The 26,014-nt window shown below is 36.9% G+C and overlaps 1 protein-coding gene across 1 annotated transcript in view; it reads left to right on the forward strand.

Annotated features, from left to right (window-relative positions):
• NFE2 (nuclear factor, erythroid 2) overlaps nucleotides 1-26,014 on the forward strand; it is a 334,785-nt gene that overhangs the window by 214,201 nt on the left and 94,570 nt on the right. The window contains exon 2 of the mRNA XM_044083955.1: nucleotides 11,645-11,726. Coding sequence (XP_043939890.1) covers nucleotides 11,676-11,726 — 51 coding nt within the window. The 5' untranslated portion in view covers nucleotides 11,645-11,675. The remainder of the gene's footprint in view (nucleotides 1-11,644; nucleotides 11,727-26,014) is intronic.

Below are 26,014 nucleotides of genomic sequence, written 5' to 3' on the forward strand. Positions count from 1 at the left end.
TTTTTCTGATGGATGAGGACTGTCTTGGTGAGGCTGTGAGTTACACAGCTGTCGAAATGTCCAAACTATTCCACCTTCTTAGAGAATGTGGCATCTTCTCCTTTCCAAGAAATTCCAATAATCACTCAGAAAATGATGCAGTCACACACAGGATGATTAGGGGAATGACTTTCCAGACTTGAAACTGAATGAGGAATCAGTTTCTTTAGAAGATGTTTGAGTTGCAGTCATGTCACTAAGACATCTCTGCTAGATATTTCCAAGAGACCCTTACTGCTCATTTTTGTCTCCAAAATACTGCCTGCAGAATACAAAATAGTTTACCCATGTCTCCTCATAATAATAAAATCAAGAAAATCATTACTGATTTGCATAAAACAAATGATTGCCCAAGAGCACTGTGTATAGTTTGGGCAATTTTTTTCCTCTCCCCAGTGTTGTGTAACCATGCAATTGGTACATATATATATATATATATATTTATTTTTTTTTTTATGGGGGGGATATGTCCCCAGTGTAGGACATACAGTGGTGGTTGCAACCCTCCAAAAACACTTATTTTAAGTTGTCCGATTATGTTATATATAATGGACATCTATCAAAATTGCAAGAGTGAGCATTTGCTAAACTTGGAATCACATTGCAATCTGTTGTAGAAGAAACATTTAAACAATACCCCCAAGTGCATTCACTTGATAGCTCTGTCCCACTCTATACTAAAATGTCCTTATGATTAAGTCATAGATCTGATGACATAACTACAAAACCAACTGGTAGCCCAAGGATGTTATCTGAGGACAGGCAAGAAAATGAATATATGATTGTACAAGAAAGGTAGGGGACAGTGCAACAGCAAAAGCTTAAAATAAAAGACAAAGGAGTGAGCATGTCACCTTATGTCAAGCCTTCACATTATAATGTCATTTTCCACATTAATACTAGTGAATAAAAACGACTGCATCAGCTAGTCCTGGAGTATAACATCTCAAATTCTTTTAATAAAGCCTCAGATTTGTGGTGAGACTTTTTTCAGTTTTATTGGAGTTTGTACATTTAGGCTTAGATGTATGGTGTTTCAGTACTTAGTTTATTCCCAACATAATTAGTTTTTGTTGTACAGGAGTGCTGCAAATGTGATGTAGGAATGGATTTTTAAACTTGCAAGGTGGTTGCTCTATCTCCAGACTTGTGTAATTGTGCAACTGTGGTGTTAGCATATTTACGTAAAGATTAGTGCAGGGCAAAACCAGTGATTTTCTGGTATCGTCAATGAAAGTGTCTTTACCTGTCATTTATTCTGTTATAGTGGTTTCAGTGAAGATGTGTGCCAATAAAACAATCTGAATCTAGTGAAACGCTGTGACAATGCTGTAGGATTTGGGCACTTGCAAGCACTGCTTATATGCTCATCTCCCTAATTGGTCCAATGAATACATATCCCTTGTTGGCTAGGTGTCATACCACTCTCTATAGACTCACCGAACACTCCCAAGCCCAAGTTTCAATTCCACTGAGAATATAAAGTCCAACTCGATGTGAATGAAAAAATACAAATTTATTTTAAGCTGTTAAAACCATACGCTTTTTGTCGGCTAACAGTCCGACTTCTTCAGAAAGAACAAACAAGCAAACAGTGCCTCCCCTTCATTGAGAACATTTAAACAGTTCACTAATTGAGAATAGCAAGTCACATGATTGAACCTCATCTGAATTAAAGTCCCAGCACTAAAAAAGCACTAGGGGAACAGTGAACAACTAAATGCTCATGTAATAATAATACAATACCAAAATGTTAAAACCATATTACATGCAATACAGGTTGCCAGATAAAGCAGTGTGTACATACACACTTGACAGATTTAGGACATGTAAATAAATAAAGGTTTTGATTTTAGTCATAAAAATTTAATATTTAAAAAAAAAAATTTAAAACATAAAAATCAAACAGCTGTATAAACCCCCACTGCCAAGTTTAGAAACTGAACAATTTTTTTAAGATTTTAAAGATATAACACACTGCCTGTTGTTAAAATGGCCCGCGGGGCCAGATAGTCTCACACCAAAAAAGGTGAAAAAAAGCATTCTCCTTTGGGAATCTGAAGTAAGACAGCTGTATCCGTAAGCTATAAAAAATATTATTACTGTTTCACCAGACGTATGCTTTCCTAAATTGAAACTACTGTCCTGTGGCAATAACAAGTTGTCAATGTAACTGATGCACATTGCATTGTAACTCTTCTTGACTCTCTGCTTGTCATGAAGAGTTCATCACATGGGAAGAATCTCCACATCCACTCTTCTTTAGGCTGACAACTGATCCTTAGATTTTTTTTAGTCCTCTAATGAGAACATATACTACCAGCTGTCAAAACAAATGCCCTATTATCTTGTAGACAGACAGGCCTAAATGGAACCATATAGCAAACTAGCTTTCCAGGACTACTATTGTATGTACTGAATTTCATGCATCCTCCGTATCTTTTGTTATTTAACTAATAGGTTTGTAGTTAAGGCTAACTGCCATTGTGGGCTATTTTAAACCCAGCTATTTCCCCTTTCAAAGGTGAGAATCAAACCCTGTCCTTTGTGTTTATGAGGTAAACACCCTAACAATTAAATTTAAATGTATCCAGCAAATTATTCTCTGTAATAATCCAGGTCAGTTGGTTGGCAATTTTTTTTTTTTTTTTGTGATCTGGTAACTGAGTTAAATATATGTGTTAAGATGAATGTACACTAAATAACATACCGTGACAATGAGGATTTGTTAATGTGATGTAGGGCACATTGCATAGATCTGCAAGGCTCTGAACCAGCTGCTGTTATACTCTTATATGTTGATGTACTTTCACTGTATGAGAATATTTTCAAGGGACACGTTAGAGATAGATCCAGTTCTGTCTTTGTGCTGAATAGTATCTCAGTTTTGCAACATGTGAGCAAAAGTCAACACTGGTTTCTTAGCTGTATTACAAACTTTGATGAAGTTCTTCCAGTCACAAAGAAGGGAGAGTGTCTTGGAATAGCCACAACCACAAGATGAGAACTGTTCATACAGGGGATATAGGGAAGTAAAATATGATACTGCCTAGTGCTCTTGGGTAAGTAGAAGAAAAGGAAGGTGATATTATTGCAATATGAGTCATTAATAGGGGCACACTTCTGAAAACGATATACTGTCCTGAAGGCTCTGTCTATGGAAAGACACACACAATGAGGCAAATCAGAGGAGGGTGAAAACACCACAGGGACAGAGACAGAAATATTTCTGGGAAAAATTACTTAATTTCAATTTCTACACAAAAGAAAACACAACCAACAGAAGGCATGTGATAGAGACATTCTAAACATGGGTACTTGTTAAATTCCAAGGAAGTTAATTGTAGTCATTGGCGTATCAGAACCAAAAGTGTGAATGTGTGAGAATATATATATATATATATATATATATATATATATATATATATATATATATATATATATATATATATATGTTATACTTAAACACTTAATCTAATACTGAACAAATCATACTTTAAGACATCACTCAAAACTGCTCAAAACACAAATAAAATAAAAAAGCACATAGTACATTATATTTTTTTTTTCAAGGGGCAAACCCCCATACACCCCATACTCCTGTTAGTTATATATACTAACTCCAAGACTGCAGAGCCAGATCATAGTCAAATGGGGCCCTAGGACCAGCCCACCCCTATGGCCATTCCAGCGTCCCATTACAGGGTTCTCCCCCGTTACCATAAACACTGTTCAAAACCGTCACTGTACACACTATTTTCTTCTTCACTTTTGAAATGATTACAGAGATGTGGATGTAATTTAAAGATTTTAATTTATTTATCCTGTGTTGATTAGGTTAGTCCCACTATGCCAGTAACCTGTTTTCAGCTGAGACATGAGATGGTATTTATACTATTAAGAGAAATTTCACCAGGGCATTGGGGAACTTCCCCTGCTCTTTTCAATATGTGCTGTGGGATCTTTTACATCCACCTGAGCTACCACCAACTGAAACATATGGGGCCTCAGTTGAATATCTTATCAAAAGGACAACACATTCAGTAGTGTAGCACCTCCATTATGTTGCACTGCCAACAATACAGGTACCTGGTATGGGAAGAGAACTCACAGCATTCTGCACTAACAATATGTGTGTGTGTTCTACCTATTGTGCCATCAAACACTGACTTAGCATGAGCAGCAGTAAACTTTTCTTCCCTTGAAGCTCACATTCATTGAAAATGCAACTGTTCAGTGGCGACATACCTGCCAACTGCCCAAATTTCTGCAGAATGTCTAGATTTTTGAATCATATTTTTAGTATGCTTCCTCATTTGTAAAAAAAACGTAGTATGCAACACAAACTCCAAATGACAAAAACAGCAGCAGTGGGTTCAGGTACAAAAGCCGACTCACAGTTTATCCAGGAATTTATTCAATAAAACACACAAAAGGTATAGTCACATAAATATATATTTTGGATTTTTATGTGACTGCACCTTTCATGCGTTTTATTGAATAAATTCCTAGATAAACTGTGAGTTGGCTTTTGTATTTGAACCCACTGCTGCTGTTTTTGTCATGCTCCTCATCTGTGCTATTCAGGCAAATCAGTGAGGATTCTGATAAACCAATGAACGAAAAACAAGTAATCCGAACTGGCTGAAGTGAATTTATTGCGTGCAAAATTCAAGTTATAAATGATAATGCCCAAAATAAAAAGACAAATAAATTATAAAGACAATCAAGGTAAGCACTTTCGTTTGGCTATGCCAAACTTTTTCAAACAAAGTATCGTCATTTCCTGCTGGTAAAATAATGTACTTACAATGATGCAATACATTGTTACTTCCGTTATAGCAATTAAAAGAACACAATACATTTTTAAAACATATATTCGGTTCATAACCTTCAAAATTCACCTAAAATATACCCAACCTTTTAAAATAAAAATGCAAACAATTCATAATAACCAAACAGAAATAAAATAAAATGAAATAAAATCGGAACGGAACACACAATACTAACGCACTCAAAACACATTAATCTATGTGTTTTGGTAATTAAAACATATTACGGACACTTGTATACCTATCTTTCTAATTTATACAAGTAACCCTATGTTTGTAAATATGCAAAATTTCATCTGAGTAATGTTCAATCAGAGACAATCCAAACAATAAATGTCAAGTGGTATACGCAAGTATAAAATGCAACATGCATTCTTAGCTATATTAAATACAAATCCTATAAAAGTAGACTAGAAACCAACTTTGAAAGAACGGAAACTCAAACGTTCATAATAAATAGTTGAAGACAAAGTGTTGTTGCACCAAAAACACAAGAAACATAAACTATGAAAATATATATATATATATATATATATATATATATATATATATATATATATATATATCATTTTTATGTGATTGTAACCATGCCTGTTACAACACTTTTATTCATATTGTATAATGGTATAAATGTAAGAATGTAAGAAAATGCCCTTATATTTGTGTGTGTGCGAGGATTTTATCCATTTATATTAAAAACCAATTATTTGAACAAAAAGGTAGTAAATAATTGAAAAATTAAAAAATATATACATGTATTAAAGTGCATTATGCATAGTAGCTATATAGTATAGTAGTTATATAAAATAAAAAACCTAAACTAGATCAACAAATGACAACAGGCTCATAGTTACTAGGCATGCAGTTCAGGAGAACATTAAGGGACCTATCTCAAACTCCCAATTGCTCCAAAGCACTCTCTTTTAAGTGACTTGCTCAATGGCACATAGTAGGTAAATTAAGGTGGAAAGATTCAAACCCTGTACCCTTGTTACAGGAAGCAATTCATTAACAAGTCAGAACTTTAGTCCTCTGGGATAACTAGACTAACAGTTTTAATTAAATGTCGAAATCCCTCACAGTCCAAACTTGTAGAGAAGACTGTATCACAGTGATATGCAACAATGACTACATAATGAATGTTGAAGATTAGACTGTTCTGGTCATCGGTCCAAGTAATGCAGACTACATGACCTGACAAATGTCAGTCCCTTTGCAGTTGCTGTTGGAAGCTGTAAAGAAGGTACTGCAAAAATATACTACTAACATGCAATGTGTTTAGATCATTTTACTCAATCCAGACCTGTTAATGAATTAATTAATTCTTTAGTGCAATGAATAAAGCAAAACAGTTACAGACAATATAAAGGCAGCTTTTGTTTAACAACTCAGAAGTCATACAAAAATCAGAAATATTACTGTTTTTTTGGGGTGCTGTCTTACATGCTTGCAGGGCATCTAGATCTCATTTTTGACATTTTTAGGTCTTCTTTGAGATCAAAAATAGATATCCTTTCTGACATTACTCAGCACAGGTCTGACTTACCTGAATGCCTAATAATGCTGTATTGTTGCAGCATACACCGACAGTCAACAAAGCCAGACCATGGACAAATGGGGCTCCATGCAGGGTAATGATTCAGACCCCTCCCCCCAGATTCCATTACTTGTCTGCCCCTCCTGAATTACCATAAACACTGCTCAAACATGTCTGTGTACATACTATATTCTTCTTTACTTTTATAATCATCACAGAGGCCTGGATTTCATTTAAAACTATCATTTCAGATTTTACAGAAAAAAAAACACCAACAGCAAATTTCTAAACAAAACAAAGCACTCACATTGAAAGCAGTCTTAGCATGAGAACCCATAAACTTTTCTTCCCTTGAAACTCACAATTAGTGAAAATGCATTTGGAAACCCATTAAACTACAAGAGACAGGGTAGAATTCATACTCAAATAGCATATAGTGAAGTATTAATTAACATTTATATGAAGGGTACTGGAATTCAAAACAAAAAATGTAACATTTGTTAACAATCTGGAACAGCCCACTGGACAAGTGTCCCTTTTCAGGAGCAGCCCGGGGCTACTCTCTGGTGAAATATGTGTTAAAGGACAATACTGCCAGCCCGGCTATCTGGAATTTTGTAAATAATTCTATGTCATTTGTGAATATCAATATGATTTATTTAGAAGTGTGTATAAAGTACTGAGCTAAAATTAAACCACACCATGCCCTACTGGAATAGAACAGGCATGTACCTACAGTATTGTGATTATTTATATGTATATGTTTAATGGAAACCTGAACACAGGAGGTTAACTTGAAAACATTTCAGAGAAAATAGTTACAATTAAATTGTTTCATAACCACATAATAAGATAGATGTTATCTCTCAGTTTCAGTTCAGTAGCAGACACAATGTCTAGAGCTAGAAGTTTTTTGCATTGTCTTGAAAGAGAAGTAATTACTAGGTTTAAGATGTAGAAGTGTTGTATTGTTTTATGACTTCCGGGATCTGCAAATATCTGAGAGATATGTATTTTTCACAGGGAGATGCTAAAAATGCTTGCAGTTTCTGACAAAGGGGATTTAGTTTGGGAACTGAAGTCAAGTTACAAAAAGTGATGTCATCCCAGCTAACCCAGCAGTAATATTTGATATCAATTTAAGAACTCTGTCAGAGAGAGAGACTGAGCAGTTTGTATTTTTCCTTTGACCTAACAAGAACATCCACTCATCACCACCTCTGCACTTGTCTTGCTGTAAGTAAGTTTCTAGGGCATAGTAACTCTTTTAAATTCAGACAGCAACATAATAAAGTGTAGCTTAAATGTTTTCTTTATTTATCTGAGATTGCCTGTAATGTTGTTTTAAATATTTCCTGTGACTTTGAACGCTGATGTAACTGACTATTTACTGAGCATTGCCTTGTTCTTTTATTATTTATTATTAAATATATTTAAATCCTTTAATTGTGGCTGGTCTGTTTAGAGAATTTAAGCTCTTAGAGTACTTGCATATCTATTTGGTGACACTGTACATGCTACTCCTAAATAGCCTTGCTCTTGGTCAGACTACCATTTGGATTAATACTAACATTAGACAGTAGGATTGTACACCCTTTGTTAAGGGCCTTAAAGTAGCTGAAAAGAGTTGGCTGGTGGCAGTGAAAATGACCTTATAGTCTGGGAAGAAGGGGGCATAGCTAGTAAACCTGTGCTAGCCTTTCCCAGGTGTGCATGTGTGTGTGTGTGTGTGTGTGTGTGTGTGTGTGTGTGTGTGTGTGTGTGTGTGTGTGTGTGTGTGTAAATCAAATTTCAAAAAGTGTGTACGTCAGCTACTTGGGCAGGGGCACGAAGCACTGTTTGGACAGAGAGGGTACAGGAGATCTTGGTTTGGTCACTCAGCTGAGATCTCAACCCTATAGCTGTGCCAGTATGGAGTCTTATTGGGGATCTGAAGAAAGAGGAAGAAACCAGACCTAGACTGATTGTGATCTCTGTGTGCTCTTAAGGGAAATTGCACTTTACTGTGTGTATACTTGCCATCTTCCCAGTGTGTATGTTCCCCACTGTTGCCAGTGGTGAGGCTTGAGGCTCCTTGATTACTGGGTCAGTGCTGAGGTATCACAAAGTAACTTGGCAGAATCAAAGAAGACAAATGAAAGCTGAGGGACTCAAATCATGTACTACAGGAAGCAGCAATTAACCTTACTCATCTGCAGTAAGTGCAAGACAAACTGTTGCACCCCACACAGTGTATTTTATACCTTTGTGCATGCAGAAAAAAAGCTAAATTAAAAATGTATTCATAGTTAAAATGTTAACATTATCTCAGCTAAATAGTAAGCACACTGTCAACATTAAAGAAACCAATCATCGCATCCAAAGAGCAAGGCTCAAGTAATGATGTTCCTGTTTACTGCAATCAATGTCCTTTCTTTACATCATAACTACTCTGGTTCATATGTATGAATTACTAGACCTGCAGTACAGGGGCCATTGTGTAGTCTATCCCAAATTTCCAGTTGGCCTAAAGTACAGTCTAGTTAAGTGACCTGCCAAAGGCCAGGGCATAAATATGAGGCAGAATCAGAGATGTTTTGCAAAGGTGGAGACAAATAAAAGCAGACTAGTCTAAATCACAAGCTGTGAGAACAGGCTTTGAATTAACATGCATGTTGTGAATCACAAAAACTTGTAAAACTCTGATGACTAACATTGACTAACTGTAATCCTCAATTATTTACCTAAGGAAAAAGAGATAATGGAAGTTTGACAGTTGTAGTGGATAAAGTTTCTTGCATTCTGTAATCAAAGTATAAGGTCTGAGCCTAAGTGAGTCACTTAACTAAAATGCCCTTCCTACCTAGGACATTACACACACACACACACACACACACACACACACACACACGCACACACACACACACACACACACACACACACACACACACACACACACACACACACACACACACACACACACACACACACACACACACACACACACACACGCACACACACACACACACGCACACACACTTATGCCTGCTAGTAAGCATTAAATTTTACACCTCATTCAGCTTGTACTTATTCTTCAGTGCTCCTGTAGTAACCTGTACCTTCCTGCTGCCACAAAAGGCTTACTCATACTCCAAAGCTGCTGTAATAAATCCATAAAAAAACACATTACTCCAAAGCTGCTGAAATAACATGTACAAAGAAAATCCAGCACTTGTTTCACAAAAGGCTCACCAGTACTTGAAAGAAGCCATACAAAGAAAATCCAACACTCGTTTCACAAACTGCTTGCTGTTACTTTAAAGCTGTTCCAATAACCTGTACAAAGAAAATCCAGCACTCATTTGAGTTTGTATACCCAGCTTGTGAAAATTAAGTCTCATGCCTCATGCACTCTGCTTGAGATGTCACATTAGATAGGATGCATGCACACTTTGGATGGATGTAGCTAAGAATGTGACGCTATGCTGAGAACAGAGAAATCTTTTTTTTTAAAGAAGCAGTATACGGAAGTACATGGATGTGGCACTTAGAGCAGGAAAACTTCTTCTTTTTAAAAACAGCATTACATGAAGGGTGAAAACATCTTAATTAAATGTTGTGGCCAGGTCCTCCAGCAAGCACCAGGCCCTATACAGCTGCCTAGGTCCCTTAGTGTTAGTTCTGGCCAAACTGACAAATTCCCCACTCCCCACTGTTTGCAATCTTGCACAGATAAAAGCTGACAATGTGTGATCAGCTGTACTTGCTTTTTTCTTTGCAATGAAATTGTTTGTCAATCACTTCAATGACACATGTGTGTCTATATACTAAATCCAAGGTTGTTGTGGTTTCTCAGAGAATTCATTCAACATTGAGGTACAGTGATCTCAGAGTTACTTAATTGTTAATGAATACACATAAGTAGAAAGGGTGTGGGAAGAACACATCCTATTGTCATGGTATCAGCAGGTACAAGTATTTCAGAAATTAAGCATAACATAGCATGACTCTAAAAGAAAATGCAATGGCAAGAAATGACACCAGTAGCTGTTTATTTAATGAAATAGTAGTGGATGAATGGAGCACTTGCTTGCAAAAATAGTTGGGCTGGAGTTAAATGAAGAATTTAAAATCCATTCAGCAGGATGGCTAGAATAAAAGATAAAGGGCCAGATTCCAAAAGGGTTGCTCTCTGTGTAAGTCTGCCCCGATCCAAAAGACTTGCTCACAGTGTAAATGGTTTACTTCAGTGTAAGGCCTATCTATAAAAAGGTTTATACCAGAGGGCACAAAACAAAAGACCTGGTTTCAGCCTGCTCTCAGTTTTAGTTGTCACTTACCCTGAGAGCAAGTCTTTTGGAATCTGGCCGAAAGTTTATGTTTACAGAATTGAAAACTGTATAGTTCTTATATTTTACCATTCAGAATATGAAAAATGACTATCTGAAAGATACAGTTCTAAGGCCAGAAGGTAAAAAAGACAAAAGTAACTGATCTCATAGGTACACATTATAGTGCAAGTGTTTTACACTCTTGTATCCATCTAAATATTCTTATTCCGAAACAGCAGTAATCCAGAGAATATATAATTTAGGGGGATGAGCTTGCCCCCAGGGATATATGGAGTGTTCCAGCATGTAGTGTGTATGTCTTGATGAAGACTGTTATTTTTGTCAGCCATGTGCTGGTTTTTATCATTCTGTCCTTCCATTATTGCCCTACTTTGACTTTCAGGTTTAGCCATTTGTATTTTGGAATTATATCTCCATGGATTTTGTAATAAAATACCAGAGAAAAGTATTACTCTACTGGCCTACCCAGCATTGCTCCAGATCCATACACTCACCTGGAGATTTTGAATTATAACATGCAATCATACCATGTTTTTGTTGTCTGTTCTGGAAAGCAGTTAATTGTCTTTCTGCAAAACAATATGTATAGGAGTGTTTGTGGGTTATCACAAAGTACCTCCTTCCCCCATTCATCATGTTCACTGAAATGCGCAGACACACACACACACACACACACACACACACACACACACACACACACACACACACACACACACACACACCCACACACCACACTCATGTATTTGCATTTAACTGTAAACATGAATAAACCAATACAGACTTTTAAAGAAATACCATTTTCAAGATCCAGGTCTTTAGGGAAAGCAAAGCACAGACTCTAGCATAATGAAGAAATGGTAATGCCAAGCCTGTTGACTGATAATGCTCTTATCTATCTATTGCAGGAGGAACCAAAGTGTCAGCAGCTGTTCATGAATGTGTGCTTCCGCTAATTGCAGACTCCCAGTTCGGAGAACCAACCCAGAGGTACAGTTGCTAGTTGTCAGTGTTACATTAGTGAAACAGTGTATCTGTAATTTTCAAACTGCAAATGCAATATTCCTATTGCAATAAATATATTTTTATTTACTACTCTCTGAACCAATTTAAGTAAAGTTCTGCAAGTACTACTTTTTAACAGTAGATGGAAATTCTGAGAATGGTGTAGCATCAAACGTATTGTTTAAGGATAGAAAGTGGCATGTAGTTCAAAGGCTATTTCAAAGGCCAGTTAAAACATCAATCTCATTCCATTAGTGATCAGTAAAAGAAGATGCAAATCTGATTAGTGTTAAATAAATGATATTTAATTTAATTTACAATCTGTTTCCTTTGCTGTTTGATTACATTTTTCTGCAGCTAGGGAGGGATGTGTAGATTCCAATTACAAAATGACTCACAGCTTTATTTTGTATAACAAAAAAACTTAGATTCAAGCAGTTTAAAAGCAGATGTTGTAGGAAATAATCCTAGCTACAGATGATTTTTTTCCTTCTTCTACTACATTAAAAATAAGACTACTTAGTGACGTTATGTAACCAAAACAGTCAAAAAGATATGTGTTGCTGCTCTATCATTAAAGTTCATTGGATATCAGTTATGTGATACTCTTTATTTTGTGAACTCTTATAATTTCATTGATCAAAACACATCAATCATATGGCTGTTGTATACTGCACAGAAGTCCACCCCTATGTGACATTATGTTCAAATATTGCAGTCTACATGTGAAATGGTTTCAAGTTTAGTAGCTAACGTATCTTGTTATATTATATCGACTTTTAGCACTGACAGCTGTGCTTAGTCTATTTTATATATACAGGAATATGACTGGCTCTCATCATAACCAAGTTCTCTTATCATAACCAAGTTGCACTCGAGACATGGATACCAGGAAATTCATCTTGATAAAAGACCACTACATTTTCTCTAAAACAAGTTTTTCTTTGAAGTCAATTAATGCACCTGTACCTTAAAGATAATTTTATATTGTAATATGTATTGTGATTTTTCTTTTCTGCTATTTGTCTTCTTTTATGGTGTGCATAACTTCAGTTAACACGTTAATTTAATGTGACTTGTTTATTTTATTTTATTTTATTTGACATTTGTTAACTGGGTTGGTCCGACGAGCCCTTTTTCAGCGGATACCCGAGGAGAAAAACTCCACAGATAGACAGATGAAAAAAAAAACAACTATCATAAATATATATATATATATATATATATATATATATATATATATATATATATATATATATATACAGGCAAAAGAAAATACACTATAAATGAAAATGTTAGAATACAGGAGTAATATTGGGGTTTCAAACAGCCTTGGTACATATTAAGTATATAAACTATATAATAGAAAAGTTAGATTCCATGTAACAATTAAGTTGTATTTCCCAAATAATATTAGAGGTGCCTATTGTACAAGTTAAAGCTGCAGTCTGCATAATCATCTGTCATGAGCAGTTTAATTTTCACAGCTAACCAGTTTTTAGTTAACATCCTATACTTCTAAAAATGCACTTCTCTAACAGTATTGAAGGAGAAAACTGACCCATCAGAATGCTATGGCTTCAGAACTTGCACTGTGCCAGCCTGTGTTGGACAGTGACCCTGAGTGCTTGGGATCCAAGTCCTGGGGCCAAGGGAGCTGTGCTGCAGATGGATTCCCTGCTGTGAGCAGGAATGATAATTTGGTCAACAGTGAAGGACGTAAAGATGCTAAGGAGCCAGTGTTTCCCTCTATGTACAGTAGGCCAACTGCCATTTTAAAGACAGGAAAATAAGTGCTGGCAACCTTAGCATGCATTTCAACACCAAATAGTTTTTTAAGCAACATTCACTCACTGGTTCCCAAATTATGTTAGGAGAGGAAAGAAGAAACCAGAGAAAGTCCAATGACTGCAAGAGGCTGAATGATACATAAGATGAATTACAGGAAGGAACCATACTGTTTTTGTTACAATGCATACAATTTCACAGTTGTGTGGAATGGAAAATGGTTATTCCAAATGGAAGTACACCGATTCTCTCAAATGTAATTCTCCAAGCTACTTTTTCCAAACAGTACTAGCTCAACATTTCCTATGAGGACTTTGTTTTCCAGGAAAGTAGCTACTCAATTCCAAGGCAACTGTAAAACAACATATTTTCTTTACAAGTCACAGCAGTATTAAGGTGTGTTATCCATTAAGGATATAATACCCCCATTGCCCCCCCTACATACACACATACACACACACACACACACACACACACACACACACACACACACACACACACACACACACACACACATGCACAAGACAGGCTGTTGTGTCTACATAGTACATATCTGTTGAAGACACGGTCACTGAAATGCAGTTCAGTGCACCTTGTTATAGCCATTGCGTATAGACAGACATTAAAGCAGGCCTGTGTGCACGCGCATGCACACCACTCACACGCACAAACATACATACATACACACACACACTCACAGCTAATCACTGTTGTCTTTTGAAAAGTAGACGAACATGCAGAAAAATAAATAAATAATAGCTTGGAACAGCACTTGGAACAGTTCACAGAAAGATTTCCTACATTTATTTACAACTAAAAGAGATAACTTAGTATTCTATGAAAAAAATAAATATTTTCGGCATCCTATGAGTGTCTTTAGCAGGTATTCAGTGGAAACATACCCCTCAACCTCTTAGAGCAAGAAATATGCACAAAGCAATACATAAAAATGGGACAAAGACCCAAAAATAGGGATTTTTTTTTTAATTTCTCTTACAAACTTAAAAAGTTGATAGAATAACAGGCTTTATATTAGCATGAGTTTTCTGAAAAGTATGAAGTCTGAAACTCAATTCAATGTCATTATTTTCTAATATCAGTCTTCAATTATTTGCCACTAATTTGCCAGAAAACTACAATTTTATGAAAAATACACCAAAATTATGAGGCAAAAATGTGGGCATTCTGCAAAAATCTGTACAGTTGAGAGGTATGACTGTGGAAATTATTTTAATTTGCTCATTTGTTCTAGTTTCGGTTAATCCTAAGATGCAGACCCCTTTAGAAACTGCAGGGCCTTAGGTATCAGTAAACAATATACCAATTATAATGAGTAACCAGCTTGTCTTTGCACCTGCGTGTATAACACCAGTACTTAAAGGTCATGGAGTCAGAAACACCATGAATGAATGAATACAAGATGGCTGAATGGCAGCAAGGAAATGTCTTACTCTTCTCCTTCAGGCAGTGATCGAGAGAACAAAAGAAAGAGAGAAAGCACGAGAGAGAAAGAGAGCTCAGCCAGCTGATCGCTAAGTTCAGTGCAGTGCAGTGGAGGTAGGAATACAGCACAGCATATGTTAATGTACAGCAATTTCAGTGAAACAGGCATGTCTTCAAGTTACACAGTTTTGGTAGATAGGTCCCAGCAGCTGTTTAATTCTTTTATTTATTTATTTATTTATTTATTTATTTATCTATTTATTTACTTATTGTCTAGTAATTACCTTAATTTAATTTTACATCATCTTCAACATCCTTATTTACAATGCCACCGCATAATGCATTTCAGGAAACCACTTCCAACTGTAAAATAATGCACTTTCTGTTATCCTTAAAAAATCCATAAATCCCTCTCTATTTTATGTGTGTTATCCTTCATTGTAAATTCTAATTCCTTTACCTTACCTTTAACACTTATATTGTTCGAAATTCATCCACCCAATGTTGTTGAGTCATATCTGAGTCTTATGTGACTCTTATGAACAGCTGTCCCTATCCACAGAGTTTACAAGGGTATCTGGAATACAAGTAGAAAGCCAGTTCTTTCTTCCATATCACACACACACACACACACACACACACACACACACACACACACACACACACACACACACACACACACACACACACACATGCACACACACACATATGGACAACTGAGAATTACAAAACCACTTACCGCATCCCCGGAAAAAATCCACAAACACAAAAAAGAGTATAAGATACTATGTAGAGGGCAGTTCATCCAAGAATTGAACCAGAGAGCCTATTGCTGTGAGACAGTAATGTTTACATTGCACCATTGTACCATCCTCTTCTAACTCACATTACCGTCATTCTTTCTGTCTTCCTATGAATATTTGTATCCATGTTGTTAACGTTTGTGCTTATGAGAGGTCGTGCATTTCTTTTCTTACAAGCAGTCATGCATTCCTTTCTTCATTCTGGGGAGTAGCTGAGCAATGACTAGCGAGTGGTTTATGGCACACTTTATATTCTGGCATGGAATCTTGTGGATGTAAATATGAAAATAATAGCTTTGCAAGGCAGTCAAGGAGTAAACGTTCTCACAGTTCATCTGTTTCTCTGAACATAAACTGTTAACCAGAAGCTTAACCCCTACCCACCTTCATCATGGACAGTGGTCTCACCTTCAATAACCACATCGCCACAACAGTCAGGAAATCCTTCTATGTGGCATACCTCATCACTAAGGGCTTTTCATCCAGAAAAAAGAAGGTCGTTGTCCCACTGTACTCATCCCTCATTAGACCCATTATAGAATACAATGCCCCGTTTGGTATGTACCTGTCAAGACATTTGCGACAACTGGAAAGGCCGCAGAAATACCTCACTAAAAGAATCACAGGCCTAAAGCAGATGCCCTATGCTGACCATCTAAAAAAACTCCAGCTATACTCTGTCGCATATCGTCTACTCAGAGGCAATCTCTGCTTAACATACAAGGTCATGTCAAACCCAGAGCTGTTGGACATGCTACACTTAAAGAAATCCCAATCCCCCAGAGCCACATGCTCCAGGGATCTAAACCTTGTCATCACAATGGAAAAAACATCCTGGAGGGATAGGTTCCTGACCCAGAGACTCCCCAGACTCCAGAATAGACTGCACATACATGTCAAGCAGAGCGCCTCTTTGGCCCTCTTCAAAAGGAACCTTAACGATTGGATGGGAGATAGGAAATTCACCCCAGGGATCATGTCAGTCACCCTGCTAGACAGGGGTCCAGGGAAGTAAATATTGTGGGAAGAAATAGCCAGGGAATTGTTACGGCTAGGCTTGTATAGGCCCTAGGGCCAATAGCCTAGTACCAACCTATGAACCTATGTACACTTGAATTTCCTCCAGAATGTCTATCTCTCTCTTTTACTTTATGTATATCTTTGGGGGGAAAGTACATCATTTACAATGCTGTTCTCTGAACTTCTCCTGTTTTATCTTTACAAACTTCAAGGTTCTATCATTTTTAGATAGCTTTGTGTTTTCTTTTAGCATAACTGTCAGTGCCCTTCCTACCCTCCCTGCCTTGTCGCATCACCTTTCAAAATTTGTGGCTAACATCTGTAAAAGCTTGCAGATCCTTTTTCATTTACTGTTATAAAATTAGACCCTCCCCAACAATGCAAACAGTTTCCTAGAATTTTTGATGCTTAGATTAATTATTTTGCGTTATTTGTATTAGTCTAAACCGCCATATTTTTTCAGACCTTACAAAAGTCCAGTCTGTTTCTTTCTGCTCTCTACAAAAAATGCATTTTTTATTTCTTTTTCAGGTCTACTATGAAGTTTCTTCAAATAACACTAAATGGGACAAGACAGTATAGTAAACCCTTTGGTGGTCCCTAACTAATGACCTACCTTTTATTCCATTTACTACAACTGTTTAGATGATGCTCAGTAAGCAATCTGATTAGCCTCAAGAATCCAAGAAACCTCCTTCCAACTACATACCCTGCTTATTAATGTTAATTCCAGACCTGATTCATCTGAATGGAATGCAAGATCATGGACAGATGACTGTGAACAATATTGGTAACAGCTTGGTCAATTTATTAGGACACAAGGATAGTATACTGTGTTACAAAGTCTTGTCTAATTTAAATTCTGCCATAAGGGTCACAGTCTGCATGTCATCAGTTCTATTAATCTTTTAGTACAGTACCCTGTGAGATCTGGTCAGCATTATTTTGATGACCAGAGAACCAATAACAATAAAATGGCTGCAGAAATGTTCAAAGCAAGTGTATTTCCTGTATGTCAACTTCCTTGTTTAGATTTCAGTCTTTAGCGTACTTGCTTGTATTCATCAATCTGCAGTTTATTGTGATAATCAAAAGCACTAGAGCTCACTTTTCAGACTGCTTTGTTTCTGTTTACAGCTAATGTTTTTCTTTAACGTTTATTATTTAAAGTTTTCAAAATGAGGTATGTCTCTTGCAAAGTATTGCACTAAATATTATGCAAGGTATTGCATTAAATTTTATTTTATTTTATTTATTTGCAGTTGGTTTACCAGGATAGTCCATTCGGCCAAAATGGACCCATTTTCAGTGGAGTCCCGGGGAGAAAAGCTCCAAAAACAAGCAAGGTTACAATAGGTTTTAGATTACAATTTTTACAAATGTTACAGAATAGAGCAAAACATTACAAATAGTATAGACTAGTGAAGAACATTACAGATGATACAGACTAGTAAAAAAGGAACATTACAGTATAAATACTGAGAAGCCATTACATCTTAGGAAGCATGCACTTAAGAAGTACATTCTAATGCATTCTTTGTAAATAGCTTAGAAAGTACAAGGGAAGGATGTATGAGTTAGGAGAGAAAGTAAAAAGGAAACTGCCAGTATAGAAGATAAATAAGCTGCAAGGAACCACCATGAAAAATAAAAAGGTTTAATGTAGAGAAGCAGCTTCACGCACACTCAGGTGGCTTCAATGGTTCATCATCTATTAACATAAATTAATAAAATATATATCATTAAAACTTCTCTACACATTATCCATAGACTTTAATAACAAAATCCAATAGTACCTTGTGTTATAAATCAAGATCAATATTTGTTAAAGTCATGTATTGCATACTAGTACGTTCAGTCAAAGTTTACAACAAAAAATTATGTTAACTTTTGGCACCCGTATTTACAAATAAATAATGTTTGTTTACCTAACTAAGAAATGCATTTTGTCTGTACGTTAAAAAGATGCCTCTACTTCATAAAAGGAAACCTATCCATCATAAGAATAAAATCTTAAATATCAACTGCCAGTATAAAGAGGGGGAGAGAAAAGAAAATGGAAATTGCCAGTGTAAATTATGTGGGGTGGGAGCAGGAGCATTCCCACTGAGATACTAGGTGTGAGTGAAGAGATTTTTTGAATATAAAGCGGTTAGAGGTGGTACGAATGGATGGTGGTAGAGAGTTCCAGAGACGTGCTAGACCATAGGATAGGAGATTTTTACCTGGGGAACAAGTTGGTTTGTACAATTCTATTAGGTTTTGGTTGTTAGACCTTAGTACTCTGTCAGGTAGGTGCATTTTAAAGGCAAAGGAAAGGGAGGGACAGAGGGAGGGGTTGAAAATGAGCTTATGTGCAAGAGTAAGTTGAGTATAGGTGAGATGATTGGATAGTTCTAGCCATTTTAGTTTGTGGAGAGAAGAACAGTGGTTGGTGGAGGACTTATGGCTGGTAGCGAACTTGGCGATTTTGTTGTAGCAAGAGGAAAGTTGTGTTTTAAGGGAAGATTGTAGATTAGTTAGGAGTGGGGCTCCATAGAGAAGGGAGGGGATAAGAAATGAGGTAGAGAGAGTGATTTTAGTGGAGGGTGTGAGATAACGATTTTGTCGGTAGAGCATGCCTAGTTTTTGATGGGTTTTTTTGATATTTAGTTGAAGATGGGAATTGAATTTAAGCTGACTGTCAATTTGGACCCCTAGTAACTTGGCATCTGACACCAGTTCCAGAGATGTGTTGTTATGGCTAGTGATAGAGAATGTGTTTGTATTGAAAGAGGTGACTTGTTTTGTTTTCAAATGCATCTTATTTTTTTAAATATTTAGCATGTATATTTTTTCTTTAAGATAGTATTTTAATTTTATTATACATTTTAATCTATTTCACACAGTTGTAATTTCAAACTATTATATTGGATGTTCGTTTTTGATTCTCCCTGTTTTTTCCCACTTGTGCACTACCTAAAAGAGCTATAGTTTTCTACTTCAGCTATTTGCCCATTTAGTATATGTCTCAGTCTCTTAATGCTCATATCAGGGGCAAAGGAAAAATATAATGATGGACAAAGGCTCAAAATCAGGGACAGTTTTTTATAAACTTAGAGTTGTTAGAGTAGAAGGTTCTGCATTAGCATGAATTTCCTGAAGGACATGAAGCCTAAAACTCACACAACTGTCATTATTTAGTGACTGCAATCCTTAATGATTTCCAAAAAACAAATTGTACAAGGAATAGATTGAAAATATCAAGCAAAATCAGGGACAGTTAAGAGTTAACCACTTAGTTGTGTGAGAACACGTTTCATGTGCTCTGCTGCAATGACTGATATCTTCTTGATGAGTTTGGTTAGAAACAGTAGTCAGGGTCAAGAGTGGGCCTCCCCAGACTGCAATACTACTCATATACATTTTAGGAGCTCAGCCATGGGGCTTGCTGCTGAAAATGAGCAGGTACTGGAGTTTTTCTTATATTTTCGGACAACATTTCAAAATACTGCTTTAGTACATCAGTCATTTCAGTGTTATCCATTGCCTATTTAACCATCCCTGTACTATGGGTCATGGTGTGTCCCTTTCACTTTTTTTACTTTGGAATGTAAATACTGTGAGTGTACATGGCATGTAGTCAACTGATGCTTTGTACCTTTTGAATAATAAAGTTAATTATATTACATAATAAAAAAAATGCATATTCACCTTTAGTCATGGATAATAATGAGTGTTCTTTAAAAAGAGCCGATGGCAGCATTTATAAAAAAAAATATTTGTGGGGCAACTGCAGAAATGTTCCCAGTCCTCAAAGGAATAAGCTATTTAACTCATGCATAGCCGGCCTTAGGCATAAGCCAACTAGGCGACCTCCTAGGGCACCGCTCTAGCAGGGGCACTTTTCCAGTATTTATTTGATGTAGGTACACAAGGATGGGGGCACCGGGTGGTGTGGTGGGGGGCGCCATGGAGCCCTTTTGCCTAGGGTACCAGTTTACCTAAGACCGTTCCTGAACTCATGTCCATTGTACCCCTTACTATTTAATTATGTTAATGAGTGAGGGAAGGAAGTATTTACTAAGCAGCTTCTATTGTATAAGTACCACTGATGGGAAATGATGTAAAGGACAAGTACACGCTGACTAAAATCAGCTACCACTGCCAAGTTCTTTTCAAACAGCTACAATTTTTAAACCTCTAGTTCTGTAATCCTGCTGTTGAAATCTGGGGAGAGGAATGCTGTTCAGGAGCTCCGTTAAGGTAAAATGAACTCTGCTATTACTTACCAGCTAAATACAGAAACAGATTCAGCCACTGTAGAAGAAGGAACTATGTGCCTAGCACCAGCTGGTGGCTAAAAATATCCCAGATGGTGCTGTTTAACAAAGGATATCTTTTTACACGTCAAATTATTGCAAATACATGTTAAAACAAATGTAATCAACACAGAGGTCTGTAATAATGTAATAAACCACCAGTAAAGAAAATATCTGACTGAGAGGTTCTCTAATAATCAGATATTAATCACAGGCCATAAAACTAGCAACTGAGAACTCTGTTATTGGGGGAAACCTAGAGACAGTAAAATTGCTACACGTTAGTGTGTGTGTGTGTGTGTGTGTGTGTGTGTGTGTGTGTGTGTGTGTGTGTGTGTGTGTGTGTGTGTGTGTGTGTGTGTGTGTGTGTGTGTGTGTGTGTGTGCGCACGCTCATGTGTATGGTTTGATTTATTTTTCTTGAATTAAGTAACAATGTACATGATAAAAAATGGAATAAGAAAAACAGCAATGCAGATAAAAAAATAAATGAGTCATATACTAGTGAAAGTGCAAGGAACAAATATCACACTAGATCTGTTCTGGGTGACACAAGTAAATTAGAAATTTAAATATTTTAATATTTGGCATCAGGATACGCAAAATGAAATTTCTGATTTCTCACACTGAGCATATTCTAAAACTGTTTGCCACTGTTTGTTTAATGTCGTAAACGAAAATTGTATTTTTCTGTTTTCAACAATTAACTTTATAACAACTGAAAATAAATGTATCAGTTTGTCTTAATATATGGACAAGTTCTGACTCTTAATCACACAACAACAAAAAAACGTCATAAAGAATCATCTAAATTAATATTTGCTTTCTAAATAACCTCTGTAGTGAAACAGGTACTATGTCCTCCTCCAAGGGTAGAAGTTAGGACCTACATTGCCCTCATTGCTAGATGCTACCAATTGTACTATCTTCTCCATAGCTGTCTGTATGATAGCCCCCGATAATATCAACTGAAACTAAATGTATCAGTTTCTCTTAATATAGGGACAAATTCTGTTCCTTAATCAAATAAAATAATAAAGAACCATCCAAATTGATTTTTGTCTCAAATATTTGGAAAACACATTAAAAATAAAAATCTAATCCTGGCTTTGTGGTATAGACAGCTCAAGCTCAGACTGCATCCCAGATCACCTGAGTTCAATTAATGCCACAAAATGTTGGGTGGAGTAGAATGAGATTGAGTGACTGATGCCAGCATGCCCATCCTAGAGGAGGGAGGCAATCTAGTTTGCTATAATGCTGGAACCAGCAATATGGACTGGAGTGATGACTGTTGTACATGGAAGCCAGTGGATTAGAATGTGTGGATGCACAAGTCCACCTTCCTAAGGAACAGCAATAGCAGATTTCACAGCTACAAAAGAGTGGAGTTAGGCTGTCTGGGGATTATGAGTGTCCCCTCTCTATGACAGCCCACTCCCAGTGTCTAACACTCTCCTCTGAAGAAAACAAATGAGTCATTACGCTCTTACCCTGATCAGGAAATGGGTGGGTTGTAGACCTCTTGCCTTAGTCAGGAAATGAATGGGTCTGCCTCTTACCCCTTACAGTAAATAATGGGTCTGTATGTTGCTGGTAGGATGCAGTCACAGTCTAATGGTCTAAAAAAAAAAACAAATCTCTTGTAAACTAACTTGACTTGGAATGCCAAAAAACAAACTTCCATTGGCAAATCAGTTATCAATACCCACAATGCAACACAGTCTCCCTGTATTTATCCCAGGACTTATTTACCCATTTTATCAAGTTCAGGGTCGAGGACATCCAGAGTGTAGCCCAGCAAGCAATGAGTATAATCCAGGAAAAAGTCCTGGATATGATTACACCCTTCGCAGGACAAACACACACACACACACACACACACACACACACACACACACACACACACACACACACACACACACACACACACACACGCACTCTGCACATACACCTAGGGGCAATTTGAAATTCATCAGTTCACCTACCACCATGTCTTTAGAAGTTACAAAAAAAAGACCCCATCCCTGGCAAAACCTTAGCTGACAAAAAAAGAACAAGAGAAGGTACCCTATGTGGGAATTAAACTGGAGAAACTAATGCCGTGAGAAAACAACACTGGCCACTGTTTCAAAGTTGAGTATAAATGTACTACAGATATCTGTTAATTAGTTTTTCCTCTTAGGTTCATAAATTTTAAGCTTAGCCAACTGTCTCATTTGGTGCTCAAAATTAACATATCCTGCTGAAGTTTAGATTCACCTAACCTTTTCCAAGATCTATATTTATGTATTACTCTAGTGATAATTATTTGATCACAATATAGATATATGTAGAAGACTCATGCATTGGGATAAAGCATTTAGGAGCTGCCACTGTCCATTAGTAGTGCAAGAGGAATCCTGAGATAAATTTCCTATTTCCCATCTGTTGAGCCAAGTAATGCTTGAATGTGGACAAGGATGAGCTTTAATTTACATGAATGGTGAGTCTGTTCCAGAGCAGTGGTATCCCCAATGCAACATACCCATCCCACCAAACCATTCTCTTTATGTTGCAGAAGAGGTTTAGATCCCTGGATTTAGTATTTCTGATATCATGTAACTTGTGGATGTGAAGTAAACCTGTCAGTAATGGATTGGAAGATGCCTTTTATGCTACACACAGGTCACCACTTAGCAGTGTGTAAGAGAGGTGTAAGCTCCACTTTAACAATTGCTAAATAGATAAATTTACAAAATACAGCACTGTATTCTTAATGCACACAATATAAACATAATATCTAACACTGCTTCACAGACTTATGTAAAGTACATAGCTGTGTTCATAAGGCAAAACAAATAGCATATAGGAACATATTTAGTATTTAATTACAGACATATAAGACAATACCATTGGAGTAAGCATTTTTAGGAAAGAATAAGAATTCTAGACATTAGGCAGTACTGGGTCATCCTTGGTAGAATCCTTGCAATACTGCAATGTAGTGGATTAGCCTGGGGAGTCACATGGGCACTGCCAGTTGCTAAAATAGTGGGTTCTGAGTAGTTTCTTAAATTGTGGAGCAGAACTTGTAGAAGTAATGTGATTAGGAAGTGAATTCCAGGTTTTTGCGATTGTACAGGCAAAGAGAGTTTTATCAGCTTCATTCTTACGTTTGATGACTTTTATGAGATTTTGGTCTGTTGATCTTAAGACTCGGGTGGTGGTGTAGGGTTGTATTAGATTTTGTAGTATGGGGGTTTTGTCAGGGAGGTAGAACAGTTTGTGGGCTGTGGAGAGCTGTGTAGTAAAAAGTAGATGGGGCAACTCAAGCCATTTGAGCTGTTAGAGGGAATGACAGTGATGGTTCCTATTAGAGGCACCTGTAGCAAATTATTATCAAATAACCCTGGAAGGGTGAAAAGTTTGAAATTGTGTTATAGCTTTTAGATGTTGCCAGAGATCTTAGCAAAGCTCTGTGTGTGTATTGTACCAGAGTCAGGTGACAAGAGGCGATGTCATCCTCTAACCAGCATCTGGTTTCTTTGGAACCCTCGCAGCAGCATTTTAGAATCTGACAGGAAAGATTTCTGACAGGATATAAATCTCACATATCCACACAGGCAAAGAGAGACATCATCTGGCTTTTGCTGTGGCAAGACACTCAGCACATATTAACTTGTCTTGCTTTAGTAAGTTGTTAGGGAACATTAATTCTTTAGTTAGTCAGGGACACTTAGTGAGAATAGTTTAGTATTGTTTTCTGCATATGTGAGAAACTATCCAACTGTATTACTTTTTATATCTCTGTGGTTGAAACTCAGTTATTTATTGTCTTCAGCATTCTCCTGTTTTTTGTTTTATTATTTATCATTAAATATTTTAATATCTTTCGTTGTGGCTGGTCCTTTAGAGAAAACTTTTAACATCTTGAGAGTAGTTATGCTTGTTTTAGTTACACTGTGGCTGCTCCTGAAAGCCTTGCTGCTTTGGTCACACCCCACCATTTGTATTAGTATTAATTTTACACAGTATAATTGGGTACCCTTTGTAAGGGCCTTAGGGTAGCTGACTGGTGGCAACAAGATTACCTCAGAGTCTGGGCAGAAAGGGGCACAACTAGTAAATCTGCACCAGCTTTTCCCAGATGTGTATGTATGTGTGTGTGTGAAACTCAAAATATCCAAGTGTGTGTCAGCTACTGGGAACAGGGACACAGAGCTACAAAGTGGTCAGTGTGGAGATTTGTGTTGGTCTGGAGAGAGAAGGATAGTCCAGCCCCAGGTCTGGAGCATGCTCTCTGTGTGCTGTTAAGGGAAATTGTACTTGGTGCAGGGAGCTGCATCTGAAAATACTGTATGAATCTATCTTTGCTCTTAGTGACCATCCCTCACTGGAGTCTTTGGTGAGGATTGCATCTCCCTGATTGCATTCCCAGAGTAGGGACCCATCACACAGTGAAAAACTGGTGCTGATCTCCATTCACTTGGTACAAAAAACATATGGAGGCTAAGGTTGAACAGTGTTGTTAGGGGTGTGACTAATCATGCTTCATGCTATCCAAGATCCATCCTGGGATATTGTCAGGACCCAGTGACATGGCATTTTTTGCTTTTGATATCTCTTCATTCATCTTTCCAGTCCTCTTTAGTAGCATTGTGATATTCTTAAGAAAATATAGTTGCTCTTTTTAAACAGCACTCATGTCTGTATCAAGCCCTACCTTTATTTAACACTTACACCTCAGGCACTACCTCTCTTGCTAATAAACTGCTCACTAAGGAATGTGTCACAAAGAAACATTATTACTGAGACCTCACAATAACCTCTTCAGAGATGACCAAACTTCTCCATACTTGACCAATCATCCTCGAACCTTCTGTCTCTAGAACTAAGTAGCATTACAGCTTATAACACCTTCAAACAAAAGCTGTTTA

This window comes from Protopterus annectens, chromosome 9.part0, assembly GCF_019279795.1.
Source record: "Protopterus annectens isolate FY-2018-M chromosome 9.part0, PAN1.0, whole genome shotgun sequence".
Classification (NCBI taxonomy): Eukaryota; Metazoa; Chordata; order Ceratodontiformes; family Protopteridae; genus Protopterus; species Protopterus annectens.